At 43.8% G+C, this 20,219-nt stretch overlaps 1 protein-coding gene across 4 annotated transcripts in view; it reads left to right on the forward strand.

The window, feature by feature from the left end:
• Positions 1 to 20,219, forward strand: part of SPIRE1 (spire type actin nucleation factor 1) — a 125,373-nt gene that overhangs the window by 50,125 nt on the left and 55,029 nt on the right. For all 4 annotated transcript variants that reach the window (XM_088524054.1, XM_088524055.1, XM_088524056.1 and 1 more), the window contains one exon: positions 8,931 to 9,170. In XM_088524054.1, coding sequence (XP_088380180.1) covers positions 8,931 to 9,170 — 240 coding nt within the window. The remainder of the gene's footprint in view (positions 1 to 8,930; positions 9,171 to 20,219) is intronic.

Genomic DNA, 20,219 nt, shown 5'->3' on the forward strand with positions numbered 1-20,219 from the left:
GAGGTTTGCGCTCCCAGCATGGCTTGCAAATTTTCTATTTGCCGAAGCAGTGGCCATGTAGCAGATGTAACACTTTGGCTCGGTTCTTGGTTCCGACTCTCCTCTTCTTGCAGTCTCTGTTGTAGTTCACTGATTTCCTGCCGTAAGTAGTCCTCTCTTCTTGCTGCCTGTTGTTCTGCACGTTGCAGCGCTAGCCACAGGTCTGCCACCTGAATCGCCAAAGCTTCTTGTTACTGCCATGCCTCATCCTGGGCCTTCTCCAAAGTTAAACCAAGTTGTTCCTTTGCCTTCATTTCCCGACTTAGGGCTGCCTCTTGTGCCTCACTGTCCTTTGTGGCATTAGCTTTATGAAGATCTGCAAGTTCCTTGTAAGCACTATCAAGTGCTGCCTGGACACTTCTGTTCCTTTCTTCAAGATCTTCCACCTCTGCCTGGAGCTTATTAAGATCCTTTTCTTGTCGCTCTACAACACTGTTCAGTTGTTTAAAGGAATACCTAACACCAGTGCATCAAATTGGTCTGCTGTCCCACAAAGCCAACAACTCTTAACTTGAGTATAATTAACAATATGCCTAAGAAGCATAACATATCCATTAGTGTTAAAAGTAGCATCAGCTTCTATATAATAGCATTAAAAGTAACGTTACCTCCTAACAGCCACAATATACAGCTAATAAGAACAGTAACACTTCTTCCTCCCATGTTGTTCTTCTGCAGGCTCACACTTTCCACAGCTAGGGTACCGGTTGCTTGCCTGCTACATCTGATGTAGGCGAGTTTGCTTCCAGCCAAGGTTTCACCCATTTTGCTGGCACCCATCTGGTTCCAGCATCTGTAATGATACAAGCATACCCTTTTCCCCAGGTTATCAAGTCTAAAGGTCCCGTCCATTTTCCGGTGTTCCAGTCTCTCAGTATCACCTTACACAGACCCGACTTTACTTCTGTCAGGGCTCCCTTTAGCCCAGCCCTGTGTTTGACCATCAGAGGGACTAGGCTGTCCTGGGGTAATCTCAAAAATTTTAAAACATATTCTGCTCTTGCCAATTTTTCTGCAGGCATAATTCCCAATTCTCCTCTTTTTTTTTTCTTTTTTTTTTCTTTTTTTTTCCCCTTTTTTCCCTTTTTTTCTTTTTTTTTCCTTTTTTTCTTTTTTTTTTTTCTTTTTTTTTTTCCTTCTTTCCTTTTTTTTCCTTTTTTTTCTTTTTTTTTTCTTTTTTTTTTTTCCTTCTTTCCTTTTTTTTCCTTTTTTTTTTTTTTTCCTTTTTTTTTTTTTTTTTTTTTTTTTTTTTATAGCTGGCATTTCAGCGTTTGGTTCATATGTTCCACTATGTCATGGTCCTCAGGATGCAATAGTATGGTGAAAAAACAATCTTTCAAATCGATTATTAAGATGTCCCAATCATTTTGAAAGGTTCTCGATTTCCATTTCTATTTATGTTTGCATAGCTTCAATTTGGTTTCCTCCCCAGAAATTGCTTGGGATTTCTGTATATTAAGGAGGCCCCCGCTCCAGTAGCATTGAGGCTTTTACAATTTGTAAGGACTGTTGCAGGTCCCTCCGTGCCAGTTGCACTGGAGCTTGGCCGTCGCTTCCTTCTTGTTTCCCATGCTGAAGTACTTCCCTAGTCTCTTTCCAAGGATACAAGTCAGAGTACGGCTCCCAATCCTCCACTGGTTGGGGGGCGGGGGGGTGCCATAGTCTGAGTTATTCCTGGCTTTCCCGCTTTCAAATTCTGCACTTTCCTGTTGTGCTTATTCAGCCCTCTCTGCTGATATATATATTACACAATAAAGATCTAAAGACCACACACACAAACAGCACAAACACAGTTTCTATCCAGTGGCACGACCTCACGTAGCTGTGCACTCCACTAGTGAGTTCCACTGTCTCAATTGCCTAATCCCATCCTCGTTGCCAATTAGGTTGCGAATGGGTTTGGGATTCGGCAATAATCACACAGAACAAAGTGGCTACGGCTATTCAGGTGAAAGCACGTTAAAGAAGCAAAGTATGCCTAATTACTCGTGAGGTAATACTTGTTGGCAGGACACTGAGACTGAACATTCTCTTGAGTTGGCAGATGAGAGGGTTGCTGACAGGCTCCCAACTCAGCGGGCGTCCCCGCAGAGACAACGTGGGTCTCAGTGTTAGGAGTCTCACCCCCCCTTCTTTCTGCACTGTCTGTTTATGCCCGGTGCATCCTGCCACGTAGGGCCAGTACGTGCCAGCAGGCAGACCAGGGCGCGGACAAACTCCGCCTTCAGTCACATAACCTTCCCTCCTGGTCGTGCAGGTGCGCATACCAGTAAGTGGTCGCAACCGTCAGTCTGAGGGTCTTGCCTTTCTCATCTCCCTCCCTCTCGGATGTTTTACCTTCAAATTAATTTAGAGGATGTTTGCAGTTAAGTTGGCTACAAGCCCGGTCGAGCAGCCGCCTTCAACTGCTTTCGGAGGAGTCAGCTATGAGCCTGGCTGAGCAGCCGCCTCCATGCTCCTTATCACTCAGCCTGGGCAGGCAAACATCTTCTTTCTCAAGGTCTTGGATTCTACTTCGCACAACAATTTTATGACTCTACAGATCATACAAATTTCCACCTTTCAACCATACCTCGTGTCGGCATCAATATACAAAGGATACAACACATAATAGAGATGAACATAGCAAACAGAAATAATAGCCCTAATAACGGTTTCTGTCCTCACTTAAAGCATTACAATTCTCCAACCCCCACTTTAAAAGACGGATCAAATCCCCCTGCACCTCCCTCCTGGCTGTTGTCAAGCCCTCAGCAACATAAGTCTCCTTGATCTCATTCGCCTTTTCTTCCCTGGCCCCCCTTCTCCTTTTTTAAAGGTGATCTAACAAGTCCTGGACCCAGCCGGGCCGTTCTTAGGCACGACGGGGTGGTCCGGGAGTGGGGGCACAGACAGTGCAGGCGCCACAGGCACAGATGAGGACGCATGTGGGGGGGGGTTGGCAATGGATCTCCAGACACCAGCGGTTTTCGGTGGCGTGGCGGTCCTGGTCCTGAAGTGCTTGCAAAGGCCCTTACAGGTACACTGCTCGCAGCTTCGGGAGGCTCACGATCCGGCGGTGGACCTGTGATGTCCTTTGGGCGACGGTGGGGCTCAGAACCCCCTCGCTTCAGCTTGGGTCTTTGCAAGTGTCCCTTGTCTCTAGCCCATTTATACAGCTCATACAGCTTCTTCATGCTCACTGCTGCCTCCCTCTTTGCTAATAAGTCCAGCAGCAGTTGTACAGCAGCTTCTCGCTCCATTTTGTACGTACACCGGGGTCTCTGCTTCTAGCCCTTCCCTGACGACGTCTTTCCGTCCCGGGCCCCAGCTTCTTGCCCCCCAACGCCGTCTTTTCCGTGTGCGCAATCACGGCCGGCTTACCCGCTCTGGTCCCCTTCTTGGTCGGATCACTCGGCTGCACCCGTATGTCGTCCTCCGGAATCCCGCACCGTTGTGCCAAGTCCCTGTTCGGAATCTTGTCCCTGTTCGGAATCTGGTCCCTGTTCGGAATCTTGTCCCCGTTCGGAATCGGGTCCCTGTTCGGGCGCCACTTGTTGCAGCTTGGAGCGGGTCAGGAATGCCAGACAACAACTTCATAGAAGCTGGAACTGGCTTCGTTTATTAGCTTTTCATGCAGTACATTTATATGATTCTAACAGTTAGTGATGTAATTACACAGGCTCCTAATTGGTAGACAATGATCTAACTCAGACCCTTACAGCCCCCCTTACTTGTTTAGCTCATCCTTTTAGTTCAACAGCTCTTTTATTCCCTCTGACCTTGGTCTACTTCCTTATCTCCTAGTTAGCAGTCCCTTTGTTCTTTCACTGAAACCTGAAGGCTGGAATTGAGCAGGCCTGCTAGGCAGCCATGTCCGCGGCTCTCTAACCATTCCTCTACACATTTTCTTTTGGCATTTCCAAGTAGTATTTCCATAGTCCTTAGGCCTTTCACTTGCTTAGTTTGGAAGCTCTTAAGACTGTAAATGAAGGCTTTGCAGAAATTGTCTTTATAGGCAATGATCCTAAAATGCCTCAAAACAAAAACAAAAACTAGAGAGATGATACCACATCTAAAATTCCAAGTCCATAGGCTGTTTTTAGGAGTTTTGAAGTCTATATTTTAAGTCTGCTGTAGGGAAATGTAACAATCTACCCATTCTGCTTATTTTCTTCAGCCAATATATCTCACTCTGAGAATTCCTAATATAATTGGTAGCTGCCTTAAATCACTTAAATGTGATCAGGATCAGGGCTTTAATATCACCTGTGTTTAAAACTGTGATATGTTTAGAGGTATGTTTAACTATATTAGAATGACTTTCACCACCTGTGCTACTTGTTTATTGCACATCATTCTTTACATGGAGCTTCAGGTACTGCTAGAGATTCCAGGTGAATTGCGGAATTTAATTTTGTTCTTCTCTGGGGTGAACTGTCACTTTGGGGAAATTCCATCAGGGTGGAGGAATGTCTTAAATAAAAGAGTAACTATTTGCCTAATCTTGGTGATTGTAACACGTGAACAAAACCTGGAAGAAAAATGATAATTAGTTTTTGTCCAGTGTCCTAATGCAGAAGAGGATATTTAATGAAATAAATTTTGCATTCATTTATGCTAATGTATATGAGGTTTCCTTAGGTAATCTCACAGAATCACAGACTCATAGAATGGTTGAGGTTGGAAGGGACCTCTAGAGATCATCTAGTCCAACCCCCCTGCTCCAGCAGGGACACCCAGGGCACATGGCACAGGGTGGCATCCAGGTGGGTTTGGAAGATCTCCAGAGAAGGAGACTCCACAACCTCTCTGGGCAGCCTGTTCCAGGGCTCTGTCACCCTCACAGGAAAGTTGTTCTTTCTCATATGGAGGTGGAACTTCCTGTGTTTCAACTTACACCCGTTACCTCTCCGGCCACCACGGAGAAGAGCCTGGCCCCATCCTCCCTACAATCACCCCTCAGTTACTTGAACATGTTGATCAAATCTCCTCTCAGTCTTCTCTTCTCCAGACTAAGCAGGCCCAGCTCGCTTAGTCTTTCCTCATAAGATATGTGGTCCAGGCCCTTAATCATCTTCGTGGCCCTACGCTGGACCCTCTCTAGAAGCTCCACGTCCCTCTTGTACTGGGGAGCCCAGACCTGCACACAATACTCCAGGCGCGGCCTCACCAGAGCTGAGTAGAAGGGGAGGATCACCTCTCCCTGCCTGCTGGCAACGCTCCTCCTGATGCAGGCCAGGATCCCATTGGCCTTCTTGGCCACAAGGGCACATTGCTGACTCATGGTTAACTTGTTTTCAACCAGGACTCCCAAATCCCTCTCTGCGGAGCAGCTTTCCAGCTGGTCAACCCCTAATCTGTGCTGGTGCCTGGAGTTATTCCTCGCCAAAGTCTTCATAGTTAAACTTGGACAACCAAAAGCATGTTTATAATTGTCAGATTTTTCTTTCAGAAATTGGAGAGCTGGAGAGTTATATTACACTTGAGCCTCAATAAATTACAGTTAAATGACTGTCATTTTTGGGGTGGCAATTTGAATCTAAGAGCATTTAATTGCTTTAATTGCGTATTAATGGCGAGAAGATGAACAAAAAATGGCTCACCCTACCCCCCCGCCCCACCCTGCTGTTTTAAGCTGACTCTGTGTCTCCGATCAGGACCTCTTCCATTGAGTCTGTTTACTGTAGAGATGTATGACGAAAACTGCTCGCTAAGTAGGTCTTTTCACCCATGCTGTGCGTTCACAGGCCCATGCATATGAAATTATTTTGGATACCCTGGATATGACAGAGAAGTTTTCATAACACATCTGAAACAGACTGAATCGTGTAAAAAGAGTGTGTTTCATTTCCTTTTATGTTTATTTTCTGTTAGAACCTGCATGATTTTGTTTTTGCTTTGTTTTTCTTACAGCTTTGCATTAAATGCCAAGGCACATTATATTGCAGAAGGTGGTAACTCTCTCTTTCAGTAAAAAAGTAACACCACCTAGAAGTTAAATAATCCTATATCTTATCTCTATATTCTTTTGTAGTGACTAATTCATCAGATTTGTCGGAAATACTCGGCATCCTTGCTGCTCAGCAGGAAACAGTAGAAAGTTTTCGCTTTTCTGGTTCCACGGTCTGTTGCAAGTTGCTCTAGTTTAGCAAAGGTCATATTTAAATTTAGCAATGTCCTTGGCTATTAAAACATGGCTAATGCTATCCTGTTTCCAGCAGGGAACGTGGCGGTAAAACCTACATTAATATATGTGCCCGTGGCACGCTGTGACAGCGGCAAATCTCTTATAGCAACCTATTTAGACATCCTTTTCCATGGGTTGCTCTTGAGAGCTATGTAGGACATCTAACGCTGAGGTAGATAAGCAAACGGTTTATCCTAACAACCCTCCTGAAAATGAAGTGTTTGTTATAAACAGAAGAAGTGGGGCACAGAGCGCAGCGTGGGGAGTCAGGAGGCAGCTGCCTGGATGGGTGCGTCGGTGCGGACAGGCCAAGTGCCACCAATACCTATTGGGGCTGCTGGCGGCCAAGGAGGGCTCCGCACAGCGACCCCTGTGGCTAATGCCAGCTCCCTGTCCTCCAGGGACAGCCAGCTCCCTGTCCTCCAGCCTTCCTGTAAAACAGAGATGTTCCCCTGGTGAAGTATTTTGGAGAGCTGTTGGTAAGGGATTTCAGCATTTTAAAAAAAATAATTGTAGGATATTTTTTAATAAAGTTGATTTGTCCCGATTCTTAGAAGCCAACGCATTGGTAATGCAGATTGTGTTGTGTTGGGTTACTGTCCTCGTCGGGAGGATCAAAGCTGCTTGTCTCAGCAGCCAGAGCTTCAGGGCTTCTCTAATCCCGATTTGTGTCCTATAACCTGAGTCCTACAGAAGACCCAGGAAAACTATAGAAGCTGTTTGCAAGAGGCCCGTGTTACTGTCCGTGAGGAGGACAGCAAAGCGCCAGGTTGCATCCTGTGCTTGCACGTGAAATCCCTCTGCGTGGTTTGGGGCTCGGGTTTGTCGGGCACGTGCGAGCAGTGTGAGCACGTTGGTTTTACACGACGCTGAATCCAGGCGGTCCGGTGAAGTCTCTCAGGCTTAAACACATCTTGGTCTAAAAATAATGGTATAACATGAGTGCAGATGGGTGCAGGAGCTCGAAAGGTGCTCACAGTGAGTCCAAATTCCACCTTCGCTAATGATTTGAGTGTGACAAAATAAAAGCTCCAGTCTGCGGGACATGCTTTTGAGATGGGGCTGGGTTGTTTTGTTCTGAGGCTGTGACTTTCGGAAGAACTTGATAAGACATGGTAATGATGCAGGCTTCATGTTTACTTCTTTAAGGTATTAAGTCCCTGCTTGAACTGTAGAGATCAGGTCCTCTGCTAAAACTGCTGTCGGCCAGGAATAAAATGAGTTTTAAAATTCAACTTCATATTAATTTTTTAATCAGAATCAAGTAGTATCATTTACCATTAGTAGTGCAGTTATTCCCATGTCACCAAGTTGTGTTGCTGTGCTGATGCTCAATTCTCTGGTTTAAAATCATGCCATGCTAAGGCCCCTTTTTTCCCTACTATGCCTCTGATGATTTCACAGGTATCACTCAGGGCTATTTCAGCACTTGCCATCTTGTTAGATGCTGCAAGAATTTATTTTATGTTACCTTAACAAAAATAAAATATGAAACCAGTGTTTTTTTCTTAAATAATGAATACTTTGAACAAATAAGTTATATTCCCCGATTACCCAGTTCAATAAACCACATATTTATCAATTTATCTGTTCAACTGTGAAGAGGTTTCCATTTTTTTGTTTGTATTTGATCATCCTAGAGGCAACATGACAGCAGTAAGTCAAGCTTTGTATCTGGACTATCTGGTTATATCGACACAGAGGTGTCTCGGGTGTGAAGATGCCTTAGTGTTTCTGTCAGCAGGAAGAAGTGTGAGCGGTTCTGTGACTCTCCTTTGCGATTCCTGTGGAGCTGAGCGGTTTCACAAGCTCCTTGGGAAACTGGCATTACTGAAAGTACTAAATGTTGGCAATTTTTGTGCATGTTAAAGCACAGCCTCTCGGTCAAGGTGCACACTTCTTTGTCTCTTGGCAAGGCGAATCCTTGACGTTGATGGACACAGCATAAATGTGGTTTTGAGCAGGACTCCTAAATAAGGAGCCGAGCGACTTGGGATGGAGTTTAGAACTGATGCTGTTTCAGGCTTTTGCGCTGTGCCAGCTTAGCACCTATTAGGAAATCTGCTGCATGAAAATGCACAAGCTGTAAGGGCCCTGGTGCGGGACATCAAAGGAAGCAGCAGCTGTCATCCTGCTTTAGCCAGGCTGCTTTTGAATGCCTTAATCCCATTCCCAAGCAGCAAAGGACAGAATGCGCTTTCTTTGCCCTCCCCCCTATTTTTTGATGTGTTTTCCTAGCAAAATGAAAATCCGTTGTCAGCAGGCACTGCAGCACAGCACAAGAAATTGTACTTTCATTACGTCTGATTTAGGCATTTCAGTCCTTCTCATGCATGATAAGCTTTTTTGATTTTTTAAAATAATACTAGAAATTGCTTATGTTGTGTTTCCTCCTAAGTATTTAAGAATATTTTGATTTTAGAAGGGAGAAGAGCAAAATAATATTAAAGGGTCCTACTTTATTTTGTAATTATTAATTTTTATTTTGAACTTTGAAATAAGAAAACAATAGGAATGTGACATGACCCTGTTGCATGGTCTGTGGTGCACTAGCAAGGTAGTACTGTAGTTTTAGAGATTCACTTTTTACCTTTATTTTTTGCTGTTTATCATCTTCTCGATTGCCAGGTTTGTTACACAAGCACCAGAAAAGGGTGTTCCAAGACTAACCTATTTGTCCATTTAAATGGTATTAACAAGTGTTTCTTTTTTACGTTTACAGGTCATTGAATCACTGGGCATTATTATATATAAAGCCCTGGACTATGGTTTGAAGGACAATGAAGAGCGGGAATTAAGCCCTCCCCTGGAGCATCTTATTGATCACATGACTAACACCACGGAAACGGATGGGAGTAAAGATGAGGGATATGATGCTCTGGATGAAGGAGTGGAGGATGACGATGACGATGATGAAAAAGAGGAAGTTCAGGCCATTCGTTCCTATAAAGATGTCATGAAGGTACAGTAATGGGCACCTTGATATCTTACTTCAGTGTTCTTATCAGTAAGCAAATCAGCTGCTTTCTTTTTCTTTTCCAACGTGATACCGTGTGGATGATAAGTCATCTTCCTTCTGCGTGGTTCATTTGCAGCAATGACATGCTCTAGTGTTTCATCTCTGACAGTAAACTACAGAAAGTACAGGGTCAATTTCATTGCAGCATATAGCACTGATACTACATTTTGCTTTCATCTGTACACCGAGCTTCCAGTGTATCATCTATTGCATTACTCTGTGCACACCTGGATAGTTTACAGGCAGTTCAAGTAATTCACCTTTTCATTAGAGCAGTATTGCTTTAATTATTCCTTATCAGTGTGTTCCTTTGCCTTCTTCCTCTACTGAAGCAAAGGCCTTCTTAAAAGAGTATCTTAATTGTATGGAGTGAGTCAGAATAGAGTATTTCATTAATGATTATTATGATTGCAGTTCTTGACCTGAGTTGTGAGATTTGGAAATAGTGCTTATGAATTTTAATTGCAACAGGTTCTCTAATATTGCCTAGGCTACTGTGGACAATCATTTGTAAGTATTTAATCCTCTACTTTCTATAGAGTATTTTTCAATAACAATTCTCATGCCCAGAGAGTTTCCTGTAGTAGAAGCACATTCACAACATGGATTTTTACAGAATTTGGATAATGGGTGTGCTCCATAAATAATCTGAGTTTAATACAGGCTGGAAAGGTGTGCGTTAACTTTTGCCTGTGGATTGAACACTGCGTACTACGAGACCCAGCTAAAACCTGCCACTTCTTTTGGGTTGACACTACAGAGGAAAGCTCTTAGGAGATTCGACTGGGAGTGAGGTTTGAGATGCCGTTGCGTATGTATACGTAGCTAATTTGGGGAAGTGTCAGTGAGGGCCACTGCTCATAAACCTGGTTAAAATCCATGGTGTACGTTCCCATGCGCCTTTCTCCTGGTGGACTCACATCCCCTCCCTTCAGCTTTTTCCCATGACAGGGCGCTCTCTGCTTCCTCGTACCTCCGCTTGCCACCCAGTGCACTGGCCCATCGACGTGTGTATATATCTGTGTGTGTGTGTGTGTGTGTGTGTGCTGCCTCCTTCTCCTGCCCCAAGACTCTTCTTTCCTCCCTGCACCAGCAGCGAGGCCGCGCACCTAATGCCTTTGTGTTTCCTTTCTCCCTCAGGGGAGAGGCCACTGAAGCCACTTTCTCCCTGCAGTGATGGGAGAGGCCTGGCTGGCTGCCCTACTCGCTCCCAGAATCCCGCCGCCCCCAGCCTGTCTGGGTCAGAGCCTTTAGGAGGGCAGGGAGCAGAGGTGCCTCCGCTCTCTGCCTCTTCCTGTGGCGCAGCCATGGTCCTCAGAAGTGGCCGTGAGTGGCAGAGGCGGGAAGCGCCCTCCTCAGCTGCCCTGGGAGCTCTTCAGAGCAGTCCCGCATTGGGGCCTGGCTGATGAGTGTAGAGGAGAGGGGCAGTATATCCTTTCTCCCTCCTCTTCACCAAAAAAAAAAAAAAAAAAAAAAGGCCATGAACTGATGGGACAATCAAGGCTGGACCCCCAGGGAAGCTTCTTTAGTACAGGGGCAGAAGAGATGTTCGTATACCCAGAGCTGAGCCTGGTGGTCTGTTGAGGTGCTAATTTTGAAAGTTCTTTATTCAATTTCTGGAAACACCATAGGTCTGGAAAACTTCTCTGAAATCCTTTAGTTCTGCTGAATCACTTCCTTGAAACGTAAAAAGGGATGGGAAAAGATTTGGTCAGACTTCAGCTGCTAAGGATGTTGAATGATGCCCTTCTGATTATGCTTTATTAATAGGTATCTGCAAGCATAAGATCAATATGTGTTTTAAAATGAGTTTCTTAACTCTTTTTTTTTGCCATTAATTTCTTGTTGTTATGGGAGTATGATGCTTTTGTGACTTCACCTAGATGAGCTGAACTTTAGCTGTCACTTCTGTGTTATGCTAACTTTTACTCCCAGATCACCTGCAATTCTCTGCTGTTGTTGCGTCTTTCTAAATTATTGGCTCCAGGATTAACTCTGTGACTTATTTACCTAGTTTTACCTAGTTTACCTTATTTACCTAGTCTGCATCATTGCATGTATTCTGCTCTATTTTTGACATTAGTGTGGATTGGTGAGATTCTTATTTTCTTGTCTTGGTACCTTTTCATAGTTAAGACCACATTTTGGTTGTGGCATAACATTTTTTTCCTCCAGTCGTAAATTATATTGCAGACTACACCCTTGTTTACCCAATGACTGTTTCACAACAGCAGCGTGGTCTTGTGACCATGAGGCTTGATCATTCTAGTTCCCTCTTGGCGAGACTCTCTGTGAAGCTTTCTCCTCTGAAGTTGTAGAGAGTGCTGAAGCAGGATGGCATATTCAATTGAGCAACTCTGCAGTTCTTGCCTACCCTGCGTTCCCTAAATTGCAAGCTTGAAAAATGGTACAGATAGGATGTATGCAACTTGCATTGATTTTTTAAATGTTTTTTTACTGTATAATTGGACATGGTTTTGTTCTTGAAATGTGATTGTGTGTTTCATCCTTCTCCTTAAGTTTCATAATTGTGTCCGAGTCTTGTCTGTGACTAAGAGTGATGTTTTTCACCATACATCACTAATGTGGGTGAACCTATTTTATGACTAAAGCATAATGATAGATTAGATCCTTGCCAGGCTTTACTGCAGCACAAAGTGGGCAAGGTCAGTCCTGAACCTTGAACTTGGAAAATTCTGAGTAATGTGGTAGATGTCAGTTCCCTGGAACTGGCAAAGGGGAAATGCCAGGTTTTGCCAAGACCAGCACCACCAAAACTCCTGTTCAGAGAAGACACAGACAAGCTTTTGTATTGCAGCGCTGTAGACTTGGCTGATTTGGTTTTTCATCTCCTTGGCAGGACTAAACAGCTACGCAGACTTTATCCACCATTTTAAAAATATATTTATTAAAAGAGGGGATGTCGTTTGCCAAATGCTTAACTTCTCCAGGCTGTATTTCAGACATGACAGTATCAGTACAAACGAAGAGGGAAACAGGCTGTAAGGGTTGGGTGTTTTCAGAGAGATGTTTTCCTTGTTTGCCCCATCTCCCACGGTGCTTACACAGAGAGAGGTGGTGTCTCCCCACCTATGGCACAGGAAATCTGAGGCTCCTGGGAGGGCCAGCTGCGGGCCATGCGCGTTTATGTGCGGGTACAGCGGTGCATGCAGCCAGTGGACCCGCAAGGGCTGGAGGTTGATGCGCTTGCACCACCCAGTAAGTCTTGGGTCAACAGGATAATGCTCCGCAGGGCTGACATGCCAGGAAGTGCTCAGCTTGCTGAGGGTGTGGAGAGTCCTGTCATGGGGCGCCTTTATCGTGGCGGGTGGCCCTCCCTGATACCCAAAGGAGATGCTGTCCTTTATCAGCCCCTTCCAGAGGCTGCACAAACCCTAATTCCACTCCCAATCTTCAAATTATCTCAGTTCTTATCTGACAGATCACTGCAGTTCATCAGCATCTGCTGACCCAAATGCTGACCCTAAAGCCAGTTCTAATATGAGCCTTTATTCTCTGTCAGCAGCTTGTTCTAGTTCCACATACGAGCAAAGCAACGTGGCCACTGTTTGATAACAGGTTTTAGTCTGTGCTGATATTTGCTGGGCAGAACTGTCTGGCCCAAGCTCTAGCCCTGTCATTTCTTCCAACTTTGAACATGATGGTAGCCACATGGCTGCTCCACTGCCAGCCCTTAGCTCAGCAATTATGCAGAATGGCAGCATTTTGTCAGAAATATCTGCAAACCATGTCACTAACCCCTACTGTGTCCAGAGGCTTTGTTAGTTCCTCTGCTAAACATCGTTTATCTAAACTGCAGACCTCTTGGAAGGTACCTAAGGAGTCAGTGGTCTTCCGAATCAAGAGCTCATGTTCCTCTCCCGGCCTGAACCTTTACCAAACCCAGCTCTAGCAGGGAGCTCCTCTGTAGCCAAGTCAGGTTTCCTTGTCCCAGATAGATACAAATACAGGCACGTGCCCCTACCTGGGAGCTCTGTGGCGTCTGGTCCTAGGCCTTACCTATGGAGTTGCTTTTGTGCAGTGCAATAATAGCCTGTTCTGACCCCAGATTAGCTATCATACATTGCTGCTTCACAAACTGCATTGGTAAATAAAGAAATCTCCTTGTTGATCTTTTAATTTGTATGAAAGCTAATATTTTCAGAGCAGCATGTGCAGTATTGCATTATTTCACTGTAAAAAGTGTAAATAAGGCTAGAGGTTTCTAGCAGTTTGATTAGCAGATACTTGAGTTTGTGCTTTGCTCATAACATGTCAGACGTGTTAGACTTTAATCATTCTTTAGCTTATGGTCTCTGAAAGATGGAAGTTGCAAGTTTAGGTGACTCATCTTTTAGTAGGTCAAGGATATAACTGACTTTATTCAGCTGGAAGGAATTGTCAATTTACAGGGGTGATACTGGTCTGCTTGTCTTTTGTTTTCAGTACTTTCATAGTAGCAAAGATCAACCATTCGTGGAATGTGTTGATTTACAGAGGAAAAGAAGAATATGTCCTGTTCCCACATAATTATGGGTGGGATGAGATGATCTGCATTTAGATCTGCAGGTTTTGGAAGCTCCCTTCTGAGTTTGAGGCCAACTCTGGACATACATTACTATTGTACGTACGGTGTGACCCCATATAAGTGTAATATGGGAACCTGTCAGAGATGAAACCAGAAAATACAGTTAAAAACAAGCCTAGGTATTTATTTGTGAAAGATGGTTGAGGAGTTCGTTTTACTGGAGCTCAAAGGGTCATAATTTTGCTCAGTTCATGGGGTTAAAATTAGAAAGATGTGGTTTTCTGCAAATGCAGTTCTGCTTAAGGCTGAATTGGCTTATCTGAGCCTTCATTTCAGAACAAGTAACCTGTTTCTGCAGTGTACCATGTAACTGCATCAGAAGCTGGCGAAGGATTTGGCATCTTATGAGATGGTAATTAATGTCCCAAATGTTGCCAGCTTATTTTCTGTCAGAAAGGAATACAACAACGTTTATTCACAGCACATTTGTGGAAAACATTGTACGCGACGAGGTCATTTTGTTTCCCTGAGTTGTGGTTCGGAGTGTTCTCAGATGTCTCGTGCTGGTCTTCATTTTGGTGGATCTGGTTTTAGCCCTTTGGGAACTATAAACCAGGAAGAAGCACAAAGATTCCCCAAGTGGTTCTGTGACTGCCCTTCTGTGTGTGCGGAGGTTCCCAAGCTGGATCCCCTCGGGGTGCTTAGGCCTCTGATGTTGGAGCTGCGCAAGGTTGGCCCGATGCCGCAGAGGCTCCTCTTGGCACTAGGTGTTGTGTCTCTGAGCTGCATCGCAGCATTGGGACCTCCGAGACCTGGGGGCCAGTGTTCATCTCCTACACTCTGTGGCTTAAAGACATTCCCTACTGGGCTTCCCTCTCCCAAAATGTGCTGTTTAAAGTGCACCTTTAGGTGTCTAGCGCCCCATGTCTTCAGACAGGCACACAGACAGTGTGGAAGTCCCAGAAACCAAATCACTTAAGTTGCGTTAACGAAGGAATGTACAGATTTAGAGAAAGTGAGAACCACACACAGGTATTTTCCTATTCCTTTACCGTTCTTTGAGCTAACTCAGAGTTAACTCTGAGTTGTCTTAGAAGTGCGGCAAACCTGCTGTCCTTCTCTTGCCCAAGCCTTGTGCACACTGGGTCTTCATTCATACACAGCCTGTTTCTTCTGTCTGTGTTGTCACTCATGGCGCAATCCATGTCTCCTGTGTTTAGTCAAAGCGTCACAAAAAGGTACTTTTTTACTCTATCAGTTCCCTAATGTGTTTTGCTGTGTGACCCCACAAGCATTTGTGCGAACGCGGTGGAAGGACAGCCCAGGTAAGCTGTGCTGTGGACTGAGTCATGAAAGGAGTCAGTGTTTTGAAGGTCTGGCAATACACAGGCCCACGGAGCTAAAAATAAAATATGCAAAATAACGCAGAGTCTCTCTTCACTTGTTTGAGTCTCCAGAATGAATAAGCAATACCTAAAAGCTGTATTTTAAAAATAGAATTATTAATGATAAAATATGCTTTTGATATGAAGGGCCTCCTGCAGGGCAGGTAGACCTGTGACAACTGAGACCTCTGCAAGTGAATGCTTTGTAGAAGAGGAAGTAATTTTTTACTGTGCACAACTTGGATTTTCAGAGTTTATTCTGGTTTTGCTTAGATCCACATATGCTCTTGAGGAGAAGCTTTAATGACTAATTAGAAAACAGTGGTCAGGGTTTTTATTTTCTTTTGCTTTAATCATTTTCATGTAGAGCAGTAGAAGCATCCCTTCCATCAGCACGGACTTAGGCAGATTGGTACGTCTTATTCCAAACTGCGAGGTAAAAACAAATCACCTTTTCTATAGTGATTTTTCCTTCCCCTTTATGGCTTATAGCAATGCATCTATGCTGGTTAAAAACTCTGTACCGGTAATTCACATACTGATGCTGGTATAACCTGTCTAAAGTCTAAAATAGTCTGGGGAATCCAAGGAATCGTCCAGCAAAAACAGGAAACACAGATTGGATATTCAGATCATTTTTATACATGGATTTGTTAAGATACTCGTGAAAATTTTGTGTGACCTTTACGCATCTAAAAGAAGCATAGAAGGCATAAACATATTTTACCCATCTGTTTTATGCCATAATTATTACAAAATATTTAGTATGTTGGTACAAATAAAGTTTCAATTTTTAGTGGAGATGGAAGGATTTGGGGGTGGTAATATAGTCCAATAGTGGTAAAATGCAGAGTTTGTCATGACAGAACTCTACTGCTCTTTAAAAATACAAATAGTGAAATATGCAGGGCAATCTGTTAGAGATAACACATCTGAATATGAGCTTTACTCTGAATTATCAAATAGCCAGTGTTATCCTGTGGTATCTAAAATAGATCCATGAGTGTTAACTTTCACAGGGTACATTTCTCTTTGTCTGGATTAATTTCAGACTCAAACTAATGACTGCAGAAACCAGGGTAAAAAATGATCAGTTGAAAATGGTCACTACAGTAGCACTGCAGTGACTCATAAGGGGAAAAAAAAAAAAAAAAGCAGAGCTGCCATTAATTCCAGCCCACGTATTCTCGTATTTCCCTGTAAAGACAGCAGATCTGACCAGAAAAATGGCCCAGAACAGTAGCTGATCCCATTGCAGGATTTGGCAAAAGTTCATCTGGTCAGAATCCAGTTGCCACCTGTGAAGACTTTGCAGGTTTTGATGTATGTTGCAGTCTAGCTGCCTTTTTAGCCTTACTGGCTGGTTTCAGTACTTTAGAAAATACAGTTCATTTTTGTACAGATTCACGTGCCATCTGCTATCGTATCTGTAGGGCACAAGTGCTCTTTGAAGTCCCTCTAACGCCAGCATCCCTTGAGGAATGTTCCAAGTACCTTATCACTGATGTTTGTAAGTTTTACATTACATATGCAATCCATTTGGTAGTAGGCAAGTAAATTAACAGTGACATGCAAAATTGCTGTCCATAATTTTCTCTCCATCATGGAGAGTTGTGTGCTGAAGGTCCCCACTAGTTATACTCACAGACCATATTCAAAGCAGCAGAACAACTTGTTTGTGCAGGTTTAAGTTGTGCCTATACAGCTCTTTTTCTGCGACGAGCAATGTAGCTGCAATGTACCCGTACCTACCTGTACCTGTTCTTGTCCCTGCAGTGCTCTAAGGATGCGAGCACTCAAGAAAGGGTCAAGAGAAAAGCAGCTGTGGAAACTCTGCCTTCCACAATTCATGCCAAAACTCAAATCCCTGTTTGAGGACACTAAGAAGTTTGTTTTGGTGTTTTTAGCTGTGTCAAATACCTGCGTATTTCAGTTGTCCATATTTCTAGTTTGGAATCACTTGGAGGTCGATAGAATTGCATTTCCAAAGAAAATGGAAGTGGCATAGATGCTGCAAAATTATTAAGTTCTTAGTAGAGTCATATGGTACTAAAACAGCAACATGGGAAAAGGCAAGAAACTGAAAAAGGGCCCTTTAATTAAGCCACTGTGATCTTGCTTTTGAATTATTCAAAAGCGAGCCCTGAGCTTGAGGCAAAGTTCCCTTTGGTACATTCGCTTCAGTGCTTGTAACAGAATAAAAAGAATTGCAACATTTGGAAGAAAGTTGTTCGAATTGACTTAAAAGTGCCGCTAATTTTCCAGAATAACAATCTGTCTGTTTTAACCATAGGATTTTTAAAAATATGTTCTTGATTATTGCGTTATGGTGTTGATGTGTTCTGCTTTTCTTTGCTTACTGCACTGTTGCAGGCTTTATTTTAGAAAAACATTAAAGTGAGATAAGGCTGTTTGATACAAAGAAGTAAACAGTGCATATTAGATGGTACTGTCCTCTGAAGATTTGGAACAAAATTTTAGAATACCATATTCATCCCAAAGCTTGGTCTGAAGGCAGGGAACATTTTGCATTTCTTGGTAAAAGAGATTTTACAATAGGCTTTTGTTTAAGAAGTATAGTTGCAACATACTTAAATACCTCTGAAATAGTTTCAAGGGTTAGCTTTCAAAAGACTGTATTGTATTTTAAATGATTGTTTTATAAGTGACTTACATAAAATAATACGTCAGGAAAGGCAGTGTTTTTCCAGGTGATGACTTTAATGGACATCTCAGGTACCTTTAGCTTTGCGTTACCTCATTGCCTTTACCATTGAAAAGATTCCCCCTCTGAGCGGGGGAGTCTGTTATGTGTAGGTACAGAAAACCACGTGAACATTTTGAGCTAGCAGGCTTCGTAATAAATTGTATTAACATTTTGCAGCTAAACAGAGCGGTCCCAAGAAGTGGACTCCCTGGATCTGCCAAGCCTGAGTTTGTCGCAGCGGAGCGTAGGCCGGGCGGCGAGAGCAGGCAGGGGCCGCAGGGGCCGTGCGGGGGGAACAGGGTGAGGGGCAGAGCGAGGGGCTCCGCGCGGGCCCCCTCCTGGGCTGGGACACGTCAGGAAGCTCCAGCGGAGGCCTTGGCCAGGGCAGCGCGCGAGGGGTGCCCGGGGGAGGCCGCTGCGCACACAGGCCCACGCGCCTCTGCTGCGGGCAGCGGGGAGGCCTTGCCCTGGGGAAAGAGGCTCTGTTTTATTGTCGTTCACATCTCTATTTCAACGTGAAAGAGGACAGTAAGGAAGTCCGAGAAAAATATAGGAATTTGTGGGTGCCTTTTCAGTCAAGTCAAAAGAGAGATTTGTGCTTTTTGTCCAATCTCTCTCTTTAGAGTTGGGACCTGGAAAGCCTTAATGAGCAACTGTGTTTGCTTTTCCTTTTTGGCATGCTTGTATTCCCTGACGTGAGCACTAAGGCTCGCACTGCTTTAGGTGTATTTTTAAGCTGTCCTCTTCTTTTTATTTTTTTTTTAAAGAGGCAAAAAATCAAATCTCTTTATGAGCTGCTTTCTTCTAATCAATCCATGTTGGTCAATCCCCTGTATCGTCCTGTGTGTACCAAGCTCCCAGTTAGACACATGCTTGCACAGTTAGATGTAAAGTATAACCACCGTCAGTCCACTATTCCAAATGAAGAGACTATAAGGTGATGTTTGGAAATGTGGCGGCTTTGAGGTGAAAAAAAGTATTTTTTAAACTTTGACTTCCGTGGTAGTGTACAATATTAACAAGTTAGGAGGGTGTTAGTCAACATGGCTTAGTAAGTCTTTTCATGTCTAGACTGAGGAACCTTGTCACTGTAAAAATATTTTTAATGGCTCAAAGGTGATAAATAAGAACTACATTTTCCAGGCACAGAAGTTTGGAAATAAAAATATTCAGTGACTTAATTTTGCCCTTGTTTTGCCTTTATTTTTTTAAAAAGAAAAATATAGAAAGTGAAGGTATTCTTGCACCTTAGCTTGATGCAGAAAGCTAGGGGACAGTTCATGTAAATCCCTTTAATGTAATTTTAAAGCTGCTTTGAACGTGACAAGTATTTAAGTGAATTATGTTGACAGACAGGTTTCATTAATTGAAGTGATGTCATTTGCTGTCTTAAACAGTTGTCCTGATTTTTCATTTCGGGCAGTGTAATTGGAGGTCAACATGTGGTCTGCTCAGCTTTTAATTTAAACGCTGTGCTCTTTTTTAAAAAATGTGAGGTCAGTCTTTTTCACGTTGGAAAGCGAGGGAGGAATGGGTGATGATTGCAATTTGTTGTCTTGGAAATGATGCTTAACACATCCGAAGCCAGAGCTCTTAGCCTGGGATTTTCCAGTAGAGACATCCTGTCTACCACTTGCCAAAGCACCTGGTGGTCATGGTGGTGCCTGGTTCTCAAGGAAGGTTGAAATCTTTGTGTCCGAGCTCCTGGCGCCTGCAGACTTACCTCAAGCGCTCAGTTAGAAGTGAGCAGGTGTCTTTGTGTGGTCTGGGACACCTTCTGCTGTGAAAATGGTTGTCGAGACATCTGGCATCTCCTGCCAGACACTAATCCTGTCTGGGTGCTCGGGAGCAAAGTGCTGAGGTGAGAGAACTAGGCCATTCCCCACCAAGCCCTGCTGTCTTGCGTGCCTAGCACGATAAAATGATTAATAACTTTCATTACCACTTTGACAGGTAAAGATAATCTCTCTTGAGGTTAATTTGGCAGCTATTTAAGCCTTTTAATGAAGATGCTGCAAGCATACTGGTGTCTCGGCACAATTCCTTGCTGTCACGCACAGCTCGCGCTGTCCCTCTCTCCCCACCTCCTTCCTCTTCCCACTTAAAGCCTTCTCTGCTGGGGCATCCTGATGTTTGCTCAATGGTACTGATGAAAAAGGCCCTTTAGAGCCACTTAATTTGTGGCTTTCTAACCGGCCAGTGATGTTTTCAGCTGTCCTGGCTGGCAGGACAAACTGTAAGCTTCAACATTCACCAGCTTTACACCGAATTTCTTGGGGATATGGCAGCACATCCTAAATTCAGTTTAGAGTTGCCGACAAATCTTGGTTTAGACGTTTTGCCAGTGTCTTGGATTTGACCCTCTGTGCAGT

This window comes from Tinamus guttatus, unplaced genomic scaffold (genome assembly GCF_059628265.1).
Source record: "Tinamus guttatus ecotype Peru unplaced genomic scaffold, ASM5962826v1 Tinamus_guttatus_pri_ptg000203l, whole genome shotgun sequence".
Lineage (NCBI taxonomy): Eukaryota > Metazoa > Chordata > Aves > Tinamiformes > Tinamidae > Tinamus > Tinamus guttatus.